This window comes from Brassica oleracea, chromosome C7 (assembly GCF_000695525.1).
Source record: "Brassica oleracea var. oleracea cultivar TO1000 chromosome C7, BOL, whole genome shotgun sequence".
Taxonomy (NCBI): domain Eukaryota; kingdom Viridiplantae; phylum Streptophyta; class Magnoliopsida; order Brassicales; family Brassicaceae; genus Brassica; species Brassica oleracea.
This window is the reverse complement of record NC_027754.1, coordinates 45,935,150-45,951,197: the sequence shown is the minus strand read 5'-3', so window position 1 is coordinate 45,951,197 and position 16,048 is coordinate 45,935,150. Positions and strand designations below refer to the sequence as shown.

The following is a 16,048-nucleotide window of genomic DNA, read 5'->3' as shown; positions in this document are numbered from 1 at the left end:
TTAATCGGAATGTCGTCGGAAATTCGTCGGAATATACCGACGAACTTCCGACGACTACAACGGTTACATTTTTTATCGGAATGTCGTCGAAAACTCGTCGGAAAATTCCGACGAACCAAATTTGGTCGGAATTCCGTCGGAAATGGCCGACGGAATTCCGACGACTTAATTTTTTTGTATTTGGTCGGAAATTTGTCAGTATTCCATCACAAATTTCCGACGACCTTGGTGTCCGTCGGAACCTCTGTCGGAATTCGGTGTGTTTTCTTGTAGTGAAGGTTTCTCCAAGCACACAGAATCTCAAACAAAAGTGACCCACCCAGAATCGTTAGCTTCTATGACTTTATGAACCATAAAAAATGTAGAATCAAAATCTTGGGTTTTTTTAGCTGAATGTGGGGAGAAAGTGAGAGAGATGTTGTGTTTAGTTCATAAGAATGGAGAACGAATAAGGGTAAACCGATTTTGGGAGCATTAAGAGGTTCAAATTGGTTGTTCATGGTGGTTGGTGTATTGATGACAATGACAATCTTGTAATTACTTGAAGATCCTGAGGGTGAGAGAGTAAAAATGTCATTTTCGAAAAGAAAAAAAATTTGAAGGTATTTTCGTGAATTATATGAACTTGTGGGGCGAATATGACAAAACTAATTTCCAAAAAAAAAAAGAGGTTAGTTTTGTTTTTGACTTTGAGTTTAGGTCCATTTTGCAAACAAACCTTTTGTCTTTGAGTTTTTTTTTTCTTATGCTTAATACATTCTTCAAACGTTTTTTTTTTTTAATTAATAGAATTCTTTAAAAACATAAACTGTCTCAAATTTTGGAAGTATATCAACCCAAGTGTAGGAAATTGGTTGAACGATCGAATCCTAAATACATGGATGTACACGCATGTACACGTATGAAACCACATTTACAGTCTTTTATGTAGGTAAAGTGATCAAATCTTTCCTCAAATTTACAAAAATTGAAATAAAGGATTTAGTATAACAAAATATAAAAACATTACAAAATAAGTAAAACCCCAAAATCTTGCTCTACAGTAAAATTTACATTCCTAGGAATCACAACAAGGAAAATTTCTCTAGAGAACTCGCACAAAAAGAAGAAGAAACAAAGAAGACGTTAATTAAAACAAAGCTTAGTGACTTGTTGTTGGTTCTCCTGTATCTTTCACCTTCGCTTCACCTTCTCCCATCTGCTTCTCCTCTTCAGCAACAACATTATCCTCCTGAGAAATTACCATTTTACCCTCCTGAACACCGCACGTACACTTTTTCACCGTCGGCGTCGCGAGAAACCTCGGCAAATTTTCTCCGGCCATAATGACTAGAAACTTCTCCTCGTATGCTCCGCTCGCCACCTTGTCCCCAGACCGACTCTCTTTCTCTTCGTCCACTTCCCCGCCGTTCCGACCACCTTCTTCGCCGGAATGGCGCCAGTAAGAGCAGGCGAGGATAAGAAGAGCAAAGGCTATGAGTCCAAGCATCGCCGCTAAACCGCCGAAGAGGTATGGAACCGGTGAGTGCCACGGCGACTGCGGTACCGTACCGTGATTCACGGAAGCTGAAGACGATCCTGACGTTGCGTGCATCGCCACATCTTCTGAGTTCGATCTGACGCTCAACAGTCTCATTTTTTCTTTAGACAATTTCTTTTTGATAATTCTCTCAACTTCTTTTTTTGTTTGTTAACTTTCTCACTTAACGTGTAAAGAGGAAAGCTGAGTATGAAACAATGGGGAGGGTAATGAGAGGTATTTATTATGGGTGGGTATACTCAACTTGGGGACAAAGAAATAGACGATTATATTTAATTAAATTGTAAAAAATTAATGATTCAGTCCTCTTTTTTTCTTTTTTAGCCATAGTGCTAAATTTATTTCATAAACACCCACAAAATATTCGACAAAAAAGCACCCCAACAATATTTCACAGTTTTTTTTACCTTGCATGGTTATTTTACGAAGGTGGCAACAATCAAGAAATTCACGATGCTTCTAGACGACATCATTAATTAAGTCTTAAAGAGTTTAAATACCTAGTAAACCATATTTTAACCCGTGAGGTATAATTATTTTACGCATAATGGTTTACGTTACTGTTACTATTATGCCACAACCCAATTTCAATAACAAAAAAAAAAGAAACGGTTGAATATGATTTTCATTAGTAAGATATTTCAATAAAAAAAGAAACGTATGATTTTCATTACTTTTGCAAAAAATTATTTTTATTAGTAACAAGATATTTAAATAATAAATTAAATTGATGAAAAACATTGCATATATACTAATATATGTATAACTTACTATACGCGCGACATGTGTTGCGCCATATGCTAAACTTCTGATTGGGGGATGCTGATTAATATATAATAGTGACAGATAAAAAAGGGGTGGTGTCATGATTCATGGTTCCAATTCATGTATCAACATAACTGGACACTTAACCACTTTCCTTTTAAGATTAAACTAAAAATATAGTGATTTGAGAGTTGAGATATACATAGTCCTTCCGTACAGTTATATCTGCTCACACTGAAATTTCAATATATTTATATAATATTAATAAAGTAGTTATCCTTTTTTTTTGGTCAAATAATTTTTCTTATGATACTCTTTAAGATTGTTATTTCTAATTCGATGTCCGATTCACTATAGTTGCATGTATATATACTTTTGTAATGTAGGAAATGTCTATTGCGGATGTAGTATTGATATGTTAATTCAACTTATTATATGATTGTTAGTTGATTTAGCTACTTTATTTCCCTGTAGAGCTATCCAATATACACGGTGAATTGAAAAATGTGACTTTCGTTCTTCATTTGTTTACCTTTAACTAAATTGTTTGCCTTTTCACTATTTTTTGTCTCACAAACTTCTTCACTTCATGTTTCTCCACCACCAATTTTTCCTTTTAAAAATGTAAGTTTTCCTTTCTTATGCTTTGCATTTAAGTTTTTAACCATCTTCTAAATATAAAAAGAAGAAAAAGCAATATATAAAATCTTCTTATATGAACATATATGTGTCGTTTTGATTTTTATTAATGGCGTCTACAAAACAGATTTAAAATTTACCATGATTTCGAGTGTTTATTTATTTTCTAACACAGATTCAAAGTTTCTTACTGAGTTTAAAGAACTTTACGAAAATTAACAATAAAAGCACCAAGGGATAAGAGATTAAGAGGGCCATATAATTCATTCGTATTCCATTACTCATTATTATAACATGAGAAAATAATATTGTATTATTTCTTTGTGCCCTACATTTCATCAGCTTCCACTTGCACCTTTTGGCGGTGGAGGTTAGTACGTTTTGTTCTGCACGGACAATCACCGCTCATCGTTACTTATCTTCATTACCCTCGTACGTGCATACAATGTAAAAGAATCTGAATGAAATGAACAAATTTCAAATCGTTGTTAAAATGAACATGTATATACCTAGGAAACGAATCGAAGATGATGTTAGATATTGTGGTAATTGAGGTGTTACAAACCATTTGAAATTGTGATTTTTCATATCGAACATACGAGACTTCACTAAGACCATCTCTAACGTATTCATCTATTTTTATCTCTAAAACAGAGGAACTCTATAATAGAGATAGATTTTATTCCAATGTATCTCTCTAAAATAGATATCTCTACATATATAGCAAAATATAGAGGAATGATATTTTTTCTTCTATGAATAGAGGAAAAAATAGCAATCTCTATTTTAGAAGCAAAAATAGAAATGAGTTGGAGTGATTTTGCCTCTAAATATTATTATAAAGATAGAAATAGAGGTGGGTCGGAGATGATCTAATAAAACGTAAATATAATGATGGCTAAAAAGGATTCTCAGGACAAGATTATCAAAAGTACGACATAACGGGGATGATTGCAAGGAGCTGTAGCTTTATATTTTTGCTTTAGAAATAAATCTGTAGATTTTTTTTTGCTGTGGTTGTAGATAATTTTGCTGTAGAATATTAGCTGTAGGTTTAAAAAGATTCAAAGACTTACATATAAATTTTCTAAAGCAAAAAATAAGTGCTCTAGATTTATGGCTTTTCACAGTTAAAAATAAATAAAAAAGAAAGAAAAATCTGTAGCTTTAAAAAATCTTTACAAAGCATGATTAGCAAAATTTTAGACCGTAGAAATAATTTAGTCTGTAGAAAGATCTTACAGCATTTCTAAAGCGGTTGTCAATCAATCCCAACATTGTGAAACCTGTGGGCTGTGAGTCTGTGACTCTGCTAATATTTAAGCAATATCTGTTTCGTATGTTTTTATTGCTTTACCCAAAGGCAAGTTTCGTATGAAGAATAGCCACTTGGATTCCAAATACTCCACAAATTTTTATTTTATATAAAATATAGCATGCCCGCTTTTTCATAAAACAAATCTGCAGTATTTAATTGTAATTGCGATGGATAATCAGATTCCACTTTTGTGCTTGAACGGCCATTCCTTTCTTATTAGTAACTTTCGTTTGTTTTTTTAATGATCTAATAAAGTATATTTCAATTATAAAAGAAATTGTTGGCGAAAGGACCAATCACCAAAGAAATCTCCTGTCAGATTACATCCACAAAAAAAATACAATTACTACAGCTTTGCTGTTATAATATTCCAACTTTATACTATTAAGTTAGTTAATTGAGGATTAGAGACAGATATAATATTAAATTCGAAGGGAAACACACTATTATTTAAATAAGCAGATGAACATATTCCAAACTTGAGTTTTAGACCATGATTATCCCATAAAACCTTTAATGGATTTCTTAAAAAAGAAAAAAATTAAAAAAATGCATCAACCGCGGACCGCCACGTGTCAGTGAGGTCCGCGAAGAGTCCAACACCGCAACAATAGTCAATTTTTAATCTGGACTTTCTGTTACCGTTTTTCGTGTTTCGTTAGGGCTCACCTCGCTAAAAAACTACCTAATCTCCGCCGATAAACTTGCCCTCAATGGTGTTTGGTGACGTACAAACTTCTCTTCTTCTAGATTAGGAACTATGCACTACAAATTTTCTAAGTACTATGCACTATAAATTATTAAATTTAATAAAGACGGATTAAAGAGTAAGTCCAAAGTAGTAACCCTACATCAACACATGAGCTACGCCTTTTGAATTAACTAATATTATACAAAGGTTAATTACTTGATTTGATCTTAGTGTCATAAGAGTCTGAAACTAATAATCCATCTAAAAATATTTTATAAAAAAAAGAAACAAATCCGTCAAGCAGATTAGACCTCGAACAACTTACTAACCTACAAATTCCAAATTTCAGTTTGACGTATACACAATAGTGTATCATACTTTTCATGCAAGCAAATTAATTTCTGATAACTAGTTTTCTAGGAAATTCAAACAAGATCTATCAAAATGTAAAAAGCTCCAACGCCAACATGTTGGATTTGCAATCTGATGATTATATTTAGCTTTCTTAAACTGCAGTTTTTCAAGGCCGGTTTATCAGGATTGATAAAAAAATCCAAATTCATTTTTTACTATTTTAGATTTTTTTTTGACGTCACTATTTTAGATTTTAAGTACTTGTTTTAGATTCAAATATATTTTTTCCTGGTCCTTTTATTTTTTTTCACGTTGCTGGCGGTAAACAATATTAAAGATAGTCACTAACTTATTACTATTCATTAAGATAAAACTAACGTGAGGAATACAATGATGATCACGATCACATTCACTATAGTGGATATTCCATTAGGATCATTAGAACATTGCTTCGTTTGCAGTGCTCATTCGCCTCGTCTGAATTAATAGATTTGATAGGCCACCATGTTCTGCCTCTCCCTGATTTGATTTTTATTATTATTTCAACAATCCTTTTTAGATTCGCAATTCGAAAATAATTTATTTATTTGGTAAGCCATGGGACACCATATTTCTTCTCTGAAGGGAAACAAATATCATCTTTAGTAGCCATTGTTATTACAACTTTAACTGCGGAACCAACGAGTGCATGTACTCTGTGTTAAAAAAAACATGTGAACTTTTAAATATTACCAAACTACATAAACATATGGTTTGTTACATAGACACAATGAGGTTCTTGTTAGTCACATATAGAAGTTGGTATTCGTAAGCGATCAAAGATCGAAAAAATAGCTAAAATTGCTAAAGGGTATTACTGTATTAGTAAAGCAGCTCTCCTGTAATGTATTGCCAAATCGCTATTTTTTTTGCTACTAGTTTGCATGCTACATCATTTTCAACAATTATTCTGTACTCGTAGTAAAAAGTATTGTATTTTCAACAATCATTCTGTACTTGTAGTAAATTGAAATATCATAGGTCATAATAGTTCTGCAAGGGACATTGGATACTTGCCCTCACATTTTTTTCTTTTCTAATGAAATGAAGCATGAGGACACAAGTATCTTGAGGAGAGTTTGATCACTTGGTTTGAAGCCAGAGACACCACCATGAGGAGAAGATTTTTTCCATAGAACCTAGAGTATAGTTTAATCTCTTACAAAACAAAATAGAAGCACCAGATGTACAAAATTTTGATTGAATAAAATTTTACATTCGTTCAAAAAAAAACTGAAGGATGGACATATCTTGGTGAGGTCTTTAATATACTTCTACAGTTTTTGTTTTCTTTCTATCTAGGAAGTTACAAAGACTATGAGTTGACAAAAGATACAACAAAAGTGTTTTTGTAGAATTGTAGATGGTGGATGGGAGTGCTTTCCTTGTCATATTCTTTGTCTCCCAACCAATAAAGAATTTCATTATGCAAATTGAAGAACACAAAGTCACAATCTAAGCTTTTTCTTGATTGACATTTTCTTTTCGATATTCTATATATATATATATATATTTTTTTTTTTTTATGTTATTTGGAAATCGATTTGATGGGTATATTTTTTTTTAAAAGAAAACAAATGGATATACATAGTTATGCATCCTCTTAGGAATATAATCATGCAAATATCATGGACACATTGATTGGGCCTAATATTTTTATTGAGGCCCATTAGCCCATATCAAGAGACTCTTCTCCATTGTTAAAAGTTCCAACCGGTGGAAGATGGCGTCGGAGATTTTTAAGGTTTCACCGCCGTAGCATTAGTTACCTCCTCTCAGCTCAATTATCTGTTATTTCTTCACGTTACAGCTTAGTTACGCTCACTTTGTATATTTTTTATACATCTCTTCAGTTTATTTCTTTCAGCTCACTTTGAAGAAGTTTTGAAAACTTTGGCTGGCAATGGTGATTTCCCATATCTTAATCCAATCTTTAAGCAAGTTCAGAGGTTCTTTGTTAACGTTTTGAAAACCTTTTTACCTAAAAGGTGGGAACTTGGGGCTTAAGTACTCTGTTTGTGGGGGGAAATGAATCACGGCCAACTGGCCAAGCCAATTGTCTTGAGAGGCAAAAAAGCATGACTATGATGCTACTCTTACAGAGTTTCTTGGGTCTCTGATGGATTATAATCCTACTGTAAACTTCTCTTTTCACTGTTTAGAACATTTGATCAGTTCTTCAATGATTGGAGGCTCTGTACTTGTTATGTTATTTCAGATTCTTGATGATCTAGTGGATCACTACTTGGCCAAGAGTGGGTTTCAGTGTCCTGACGAAGGACTTGTAGGTATTTCCCTTCAGTTTTATTTCATACTTATTTTGTGGGTTTTGGGGATCAGTTGAGCTATGGGTAAAGTATCTTCTGTGAAAATGCTCTTTTGCCTGCTACTTCCTCTTTTGAATGCAGAGTTTTTGTTGATTCACTATCATAACGGGAGCAGATTTTGAAACCTTTTACTGCATATCATAGTGGACAAGGATCATCATTATCCTAGGAAATGTCTGTGTTTATTACTTAAAACATGTAATGAATCTAGCAGGAATTGAAAAAGGGAAAGTTAAATGAAAATGTGCTAACTTTGAATGCCATTGTTTGCTTCTTCATGGAGCATTGACATGTCTTTACTTGGTTTATGTATGAGTTTCTATCTGGCTGAAGGAACCTTCCCCACAATCCTTGCAGGTTTCTTTCATCTGGGTTCTCCTTCAGGAAATGAAACATGCATTTCCCCAATGCAGTAACACAGACTATGGCTGCAGTGACAAACAAAACCCAAAAACTATCGATGCCAAGTTTCCGGAAGGATTCAGAAGGATTTGGGTCGGGGCTGGTGAGTGGGTCTGGGCAACTTTCATCTATTTTCTTGAACCATGCGCTCTCCAGTTGGTTTGCCTTGTTCGACTCTTCCACTTTTAGAATGGCCCTTGAAACATCAGCCACTAGAGGCGATCCAATGGGAAAGACCTGCGCAAGAAACTTATGGTCTTAGCACTAGGTTCAAGACTACTGCAACAGATAGTTATTTGCCAAAGGTATGTACTTACGAATCCTAATCCATCGACCTTGAATGGTGTTTGAACCATTTTATACTTGTTACAGTACTGTCCGAGAAAGACTCTCACATATGGCACTTCCATGAAAACTGCAGAAATACCTCCCCTTGCTGGTTCTTTGCTCAGTAACTCGTCACAGTGTTCTAAAGACCCATAGGTTACGAGATTAGCATCTGAGAAACCTGATTCTCTGAGTCTTTTCAAAATGAAGGAACTGCTTTGATGTCCCACACGTTGTCCCTTTTCCAGCAAGGTATTTATGTTGGTTACAGTTGGATGAAGCTGCTGTGATGTAAGAAGCGATGCCAAACTAGCAGTGTAACTCTGAGTCAACACAAGTACTAAGAAGTACCAAACTATGACCACGAGCCTTGCCCAGAAGCTAAGCACTCTTTCTCCTGTACATGTAAACAAGATGATTTTTTGGCACTTAAAGTATGTGAAAAATGAGCATTGGTAAAAGGAGAGAATGGACATACTCGGTGCAAAGACCATAATGGAGAAAGAGAACCAGAGGATAGTGCTGATTTGATATTTTCCAGGCCCATCAAAGTCTGGATTTACCCTGTGTTCAAGAACCCATACGACAATGGCAATTATGAAAAAGGACAAAAGACTGAGTAGGCATAGTCCCCATGTCAAAGGCATCAAAAATATGGTACTGCTTCTTTTGACATTGTCTTTAACAGGAACGACCAGACCCACGCCTGACGGTGTGTACGGCAATGAAAACTCAACATACTTTGACCTGTTTGCTGATATTGTTGCATCTGCGACTACAGCATCATATTTCTGCTCCAAACACAAAGAACAAAGACAACGTTTAGAGAATCCAGCTTAGTGGAGGTTAGACATACAAGAGGAAAGAGTTGGTAATGCTTTACCCCGAGGTACACTTGGTAGACAAATGTCTCATAATCCATATCTTCTACAGGAAAGAAGTCATAGGAAACATCATAAGGCATCGCTTGAATAACAGCCTCAAAGTAGTCGATGCAGAATCCACTGAATATTGTTGAATTGGTGATAGGATCTGTTGTAACCTTCACAAACTGCGGGAAATCGTCATCAGTTCGGACTCCAATCTTCAGTCTTTTCCCATTTGTCGGAATCTCCCATCCTGATCGGTACAAAGGTGGTGTCTCCAGGCCATATGATTGGTCTAAGTCGATCTTTCCAAGTAGACAAAGTGGTTGTGGTAGCTTTTATTTGGTCTAAGTTCTTCAAGAGACCATGTTCTTTCTGCCAGTATCCTATGGTCCTTCCTCCATGCCCATTCACATTAACAATCTCAAACACTAACGGCTGCAGCTCTCGGTTGGTAAATCGGAAATCACCAGCAAGACCTTTGAACCGAACTCCAGAGAGTGTCTGGAGAAGTTTTGGACCATATTGAGATACGCCTAGACCTTGAAATCCAGGCATGTTCCTCATGGCATCTGTCTTGACAAAAGTCAAATTTGATGTCCCAGCTTCTTCTATGGCCATTGCCAGTGCAGTGGTAGCATCATAAGCCCACAGTCCATACACGCTCAGGTCAGAAAGTGGGAATCTATTCTTCCATCGAGATTTAAATGCTTCAAGCTCTTCAGATCTTGGTACATAAGTCTTTACACCCAAGACCCCTTGGATTGTATCAAGCTCTGTCTCGTTCATGAGATTAAGACCATCGGTAATGGAGTTGGTGAGGATCCAGACATATCCTTGCTTCATCATACCAATTTCCTTAGCTTTGGCGAAAAATCTTGAGGCAAGCACTTCAATAATGTGGACAACAAATACTCTAGTGGGTAGAGTCATCATCCGGAGAAGTTCCACGGAGATTTCATCATCAGTGGCATTGGGAGAGATCACGGTTCTGTAAGGTATACGAACGTTAATCTCTTGTAACGCATCGGTAAGATGAGGCATTATACCTTCTCCGAAGGTGTTGTCAACGTATACAGGTACAACCTCCCTCCACCCAAAAAGTTTGATGATGGCTTTAACGGCGTGCACTTGAGATGAATCATCATATGTAGCTCGAAAGAAGTATTGACTACGGATGGAAGCTAGTTAGGGACTTGTTGCAGAATACGAAACAATCGGAATCTGAGATTTTTGTCCTATCTCAATCATGAACTGCGCCTGCATAGAAGTCCATGGCCCTAGAATCGCTTTCACTTCCTTGTTTGTTATCAGATCAAGAGCTGCGTCGTAGTCAATTCCAAGGAATGTTCTGTTATGCAAAAAAAAAACCTTGGAAGAGACGGCATAGTGGAGATAAGAATTGTGTGTACCTGCTGCTGCTGCAATAACAACATCGTTTTGGGAGTCCACAAGGGTGGTTACAAGCCTTGTCCGTGTTTCTGGATGGGAAGAGTAGAATTCAGAAAGAGACATGTTGATACAGAGCAAGGTCATGTTGGAGTATGCCGTTCCTACATCGTTCACGATTCCCACTTTAACATCTGTTGCTGCATTCTGTCCCTCTCCAACATGCACCAATAAGACGATGACAAGGAAGAGTAGATTGACATCGAGGTTGTCAGAACTTGCAGAGGAAGAATGAAACTTGGTATGCTCTTTTGTTGCAGATTGAGATTTTGAGACTTTGGGAAGTGGAGAAGTCATGGTATGCTAAATTATGTTGTTTAACGTATCATACTCCAACTTGATATATCTTTCTTTTTTTTTTAATGAGATTTAGACTTGCAGACTTGTAGTCCTTAAATTATAAAACTTGTTACTTCAAGTCGTAATTAAGTAATAAAAAAACAAAAAGCTAGTTGAGGCTTGGGCTCAATTCTCGGTGATTTAAAGTAGGGTGGGCGTTCGGGTTTGGGTCGGATATTTCGGATTTTCGGGTATTTCGGTATAGAAGTATAGAACCCGTTCGGGTATTTCTGTACTTCGGGTCGGATTCGGGTATTTTTAGTTCGGGTTCGGTTATTTCGGATCGGGTTCGGATATTTAGATTTTAAAAAAAAAAATTAAATTTTTCATTTCTCAAATTTCTTGTATTTAAAGTTATAACTTTCACTTAACTAATTTTTTATTTTTAATAGATTGAATGGTTAATAGATTTTGACATAACATTTTGAAACTAAAAAAGACGTTAATTTGGTTATTGTTTTTAATTTTGGATGTAACTTTTTGTTAATTCTTGAAATAAAAAGTTTGACATGCATTTTAAGTGAGTATCAAATCATTTTCTCCGTAATTCTATGTATATCATATGAACTTAAAGTATGTGTAGTATCAATATAAATATTTTATATAAAATGAGAGATATATACTAGAAATATATGGTTAATTATATATATGTTCGGTTATCTTCGGATATTCATTCGGGTTCGGATATCCAATCTTTTTTAATTCAATACCCGTTTGGATATTTTGCTACTTCGGTTTGAATTTTGGTTCGGTTTTTTCGGATCGGGTTCGGGTGCGGTTTGGGTAAAATGCCCACCCCTAAATTTTAAAGTTTCACCGTCGATGTTTCTCTTCTAGCATTAGTTACCTCCTCAGCTCAATTCTCTGCTGTTCTTCTCGTTCCAGCTTCCGTTTAGGTTCGCAATCTCGCTTTTTAAGCTCACTTTGAAGAAGTTTTGAAATGTTTGGCTGGCAATGGTAATCTCCCATATCTTAATCCAATCTTTAAGCAATTTCAGAGGTTCTTTGTTTAACGTTTTGGAAATTTTTTACTTAAAAGGTGGGAACTTTGGCTCTAGTGCACTGTTTGTGGGAGAGATGAACCATGGACAACAATCTTGCGAGGCAAAGCATGAATATGATGCTGCTCTTACAGAGTTACTTGAGTCTCTGATCTGATGGACTATAATCCTACTGCAAACTTCCCTTTTCACTGTTTAGAACACTTGACCGGTTCTTCAATGATTGAAAGCTCTGGACTTGTTATGTTATCTTAGATTCCTGATGATCTAGTGGATCACTACTTGGCTAAGAATGGGTTTCAGTGCCCTGACGAAGGACTTGTAGGTATTTCCCTTCAGTTTTATTTCATTCTTGTAAGATTGGCACTTTGAGTATATGTGAACATTGGGATTTTGAGTTGCTGTGTTTTATACTCTTTTCATATTATTATTCTGTATATATTCTTGCCAGTTTGTGGCTTATATCTTTGTCTACTGGTTTAACAGAAGAATAAGGCTAGTTGCTGTGGCTACGCAGAAGTTTGTTGCAGATGTTGCCAGCGAAAGAAAAGCAACCAACAGAGGCACTGCAAAGGCTAAACAAGAAGCAGCAAAAGGTAACCTCCTGGCTCACTTTCGTTTCTGGCATGTGCGGCAAATGATGGTCTTTTATCTCTTGGATCATGACCTGAATATTATTTTTCTTGAAATAGGATAAGCGTTTAATATTTTGACAGTGGAAGACATTTCAAAAGATTTGCGTGAGGTAAATACTTTTTCTTCTCTAAGTTTATGTTTCTAGTGGTGGCATTGACCCACACAAGCGTCCAGAGTATGTGTAGAAAATATATATGCTTCTTGTTTCTAGTTAATCTGCTAGTGAGATGTAATTTGACTGTTACTCTTACTACACAAATGGCGTAGAACTGAATCAATGAATAGTGGTGTAGGTAGATATGTAAGTTCTTTTTTTCCATCTCATCTTGTTTACTATAGTGTAAAGCTAACCAATGAATAAACTCGGTTTGACAGTATGGTGTGATCGTGAAGCATCCAGCATAATATGCTGATAGCCCTTTGACCGGAATGGATCCTGCGACAAGGGAGGAATAGAAACCAGCAAGTCTTGACGACCTTTGCCTAGTAAGGATGATCATGTGTTTCAGTTAAAAGCAAAACTCAATTTCTCTTCCTAGTTGTCTATTACAAGTAGATCCTTTTGTTGTCTGTATCTTGACTTGTGTCCCTCTGATAATAAGATTTCGATTTCTCAGTTCATTAAGGGAAGGTTCTTTTAATGGCACAATACCACAGGATATTAAGTAGTGTTTGGTCTTAACCCAAAAAGATACAGAGAAACCAACAAAGTTCTACAGCTTTTTTTACTATTCATGCACGTTGGCTCTATTTCCTTTGATTAAAGACAAAACTCTGAAACACTTACTTTTTCTATAAAGTAAAAAAAAGAGTTCTATTCACACATTGAAGTTTGAACCAAGATAACAAAACATGATTTTTTTCTTTAATAAAGAGGAACAACAACAACGTTTCTTTTTTCTTTCTTCTCATGAATTGTTTGAATTCAATGGCGAATCCACCACTTGAGTCTCCGACCAATCCACATTTCTTCCAGCCACTTCTTCCCGGTTTCGACACTCACCTCGTATGCTAAACTCTTTCTCTGATTCTCCTCTGTTCATGTCGCTGTTTTAATATTTGATTTTTGTTGCAGACAATACCAGTTACCTTCTTCTCAAAGCACATAGAAGGAAAAAACGAGCAGAGAAAAGCTAAACTGAGATCACACGCTTCAGATAAAACTTGGAAAGTGACAATAGATGGTCGGAGATTCACCAGAGGCTGGAAAGACTTTGCCACAGCACATGACCTTCGAATCGGCGACGTCATTATTTTCAGACACGAAGGAGATATGGTGTTTAACGTCACTCCTTTCGGTCCTAGCTGTTGTGAGATTCACTATGAACAATCTCACCTCATCAAGGAAGAAGAGTTTGACAACAATGATGATGACAATGAGAATCATTGTAGAACAAAGTCCTCTTTCTCATTTGATTACTGTTTTGTAGCACAAGTCACTGCTTCAAATCTAAGACTAGACACACTTGTGAGTACTTACTTACCTCATTCTACTTCACACTTATAAAACAATGTTGATGATGTATAACTGTGGTTTTCAGGACCTTCCTATGGAAGCTGAGAGTTCGAATGCTCTGAACAAAAGATGCCACGAGATGATAGTAGTGAACAAAGAGGGAAACTCGTGGACTGTGAGTTTGAGATTTAGGGAATCAAGCGGAAGTTATTACATCAGAGGAGGCTGGAGAAGATTCTGCCGTGATAACAGACGAAAAATAGGAGATTTAATGGTGTTTAATCTGGTGGGAGACGGCAAGACTTCTCCCATGATATGTATATGTCCTGAAGAAGAGTGTTCAGAACTAGTGAGGAAGGCAAAGAGGCGTTCTAAATGGGTAGCTTCATCATCTTCAAGGAGAAACCGTTTTGTCACAATCTCTCTCACACGTTACAACTTCAGAAGCTCCAAACTTGTATGTTAAGCAACGATCTTGTTTATGTTTTACTCTCTTTTTTCCCTCTATTTTTGATTTATTGGTTCTTGTGCAGATTCTTCCAGCAACTTTCATGAAGATCAACGGTATCAAGAGGCAGAATGAGATAATCCTTATGGACAAACATGGTGTGAGGTGGGTAACGAAGCTGGTGAAGGATGGATCAAAATATGGAAAAAGAGGATTAGGAAAAGGATGGAAAGATTTCTGTGAGGCTAATGATGTATTGAAGATTGGCCAGCCTTTTCTGTTGGAGTTGGTTTGGGAAGACACACTTCCTGTTCTTAAGTTTTGTTCTTAGGTCAAAGTTGAAACAATCTGTGACTGAAGAACAGAGTAATTTATTTACTCTCTAAATTAGATAACAGTTGCCATTAATTCGCTACTAGTACAATATTGTTTGTATGTTAGTTTTGGTTTGCCTGAACAAGATGCACATGCTGAAGTTTAGTTGGTACTAGAATCAGTTAGCTTGGGTGATACAAAGATACAAAGATAAATGCCTTTCCGTAACTAAATTTGGAACCTGAAAATATTTTATGTTGTCCCCCATATGTGTGATTCACTAATACAAAAAGTGTCTTTCACGGACATAATACTCTCATTCAAAAGAACCTTAATTATTTATGTGTTATAATAAGCAAATACGCCAATTTAATTTCACAGTACACAGAACATACGGTAGAGCAACCATATATATATATGGTCAACTTGGGAGAGTCCTTGAATCAGTTGTCCTTATTAATCTCTCCACCGTTAAAGGCTACAGCTGCTGGTCCGGCCACACCAAGCTATACATATGAATGAAGAAATTATAAATATGTGGGTAATTAACTTGAGCAAATGAAATAAGAAGAAACAAAACCGTTTTAAGATTATATACCATGGTTGTCTGGTTGTCGTGTAAATGTAACTTGTGCATTTGAGAAGATATGTCTTCTCCTTCTTCTTTCTTGTGCAGATCTGGGTTCATGGGAATGAGTTGATTCATCATCGTAAACATCTCATCCGTGAAAGATTTTGCAACCGAAAGGATATCAAAAGTGTATCCGTTATCTCTAGCATCCTCCCATCTGCAGCAGCATTGGCAAAAACTCAAAAAGTGTTAAAAATTTTAAGAATATAGTCACTGCTACTACTACTACTGTTAGTGATCTAAAACAAAGTAATCAATTATATATCCAGTTATTTATGTTTTGCGAATTTTTACTCCTTAAGGCCTTCATGTGCAATGCGTTGGATATCACGACTGATAAACTCGTCCGTTTCTGGTATTGGCATTTCCATCATCCCATAAGGTCGGGAAAAGATCAGCAGAAATCCTGCTTTTATGTTCTCACCTCTACGATTAAAAGGAAAAAAAAGAAAACAAAAAAAAAGTCACAACAAAAAAAAAAAAAAAAAAAAAAAAAAAAAAAAGA

The 16,048-nt window shown here is 35.9% G+C and overlaps 4 protein-coding genes across 5 annotated transcripts; 1 reads left to right on the top strand and 3 right to left on the bottom strand.

Annotated features, from left to right (window-relative positions):
- Nucleotides 1-1,017: 1,017 nt before the first annotated feature.
- On the bottom strand, nucleotides 1,018-1,746 carry LOC106306772 (protein GLUTAMINE DUMPER 1). The gene has a single exon (XM_013743519.1). The coding sequence runs from the start codon at nucleotides 1,634-1,636 to the stop codon at nucleotides 1,142-1,144; it is 495 nt and encodes a 164-aa protein (XP_013598973.1). The 5' UTR covers nucleotides 1,637-1,746; the 3' UTR covers nucleotides 1,018-1,141.
- Nucleotides 1,747-7,862: 6,116 nt separating this feature from the next.
- On the bottom strand, nucleotides 7,863-11,100 carry LOC106303446 (glutamate receptor 2.1). Its single transcript, XM_013739711.1, is given in 7 exon segments — nucleotides 7,863-7,880; nucleotides 7,926-8,312; nucleotides 8,393-8,799; nucleotides 8,881-9,193; nucleotides 9,286-9,525; nucleotides 9,527-10,590; nucleotides 10,681-11,100. Coding segments are annotated over 7 exon segments (2,763 nt in total). The 5' UTR covers nucleotides 11,015-11,100.
- Nucleotides 11,101-11,912: 812 nt separating this feature from the next.
- Nucleotides 11,913-15,102, top strand: LOC106306770 (B3 domain-containing protein REM7-like). 2 transcript variants are annotated; one of them, XM_013743516.1, is made up of 8 exons: nucleotides 11,913-12,013; nucleotides 12,096-12,378; nucleotides 12,544-12,653; nucleotides 12,750-12,802; nucleotides 13,069-13,699; nucleotides 13,769-14,161; nucleotides 14,235-14,606; nucleotides 14,683-15,102. In XM_013743516.1, exons 5-8 carry the CDS (start codon nucleotides 13,604-13,606, stop codon nucleotides 14,926-14,928), a joined length of 1,107 nt encoding a protein of 368 aa, XP_013598970.1. In that variant the 5' UTR covers nucleotides 11,913-12,013; nucleotides 12,096-12,378; nucleotides 12,544-12,653; nucleotides 12,750-12,802; nucleotides 13,069-13,603; the 3' UTR covers nucleotides 14,929-15,102. The 2 variants fall into 2 exon arrangements, with proteins under 2 accessions (XP_013598970.1, XP_013598969.1); XM_013743515.1 differs by having other exon boundaries at nucleotides 12,096-12,382.
- Nucleotides 15,103-15,125: 23 nt separating this feature from the next.
- LOC106306773 lies at nucleotides 15,126-16,030 on the bottom strand. Its single transcript, XM_013743520.1, has 3 exons — nucleotides 15,838-16,030; nucleotides 15,511-15,700; nucleotides 15,126-15,418 (listed from the first exon to the last, which is right to left on the bottom strand). The coding sequence occupies exons 1-3, from the start codon at nucleotides 15,915-15,917 to the stop codon at nucleotides 15,356-15,358; spliced, it is 333 nt and encodes a 110-aa protein (XP_013598974.1). The 5' UTR covers nucleotides 15,918-16,030; the 3' UTR covers nucleotides 15,126-15,355.
- Between the last annotated feature and the right edge of the window lie 18 nt (nucleotides 16,031-16,048).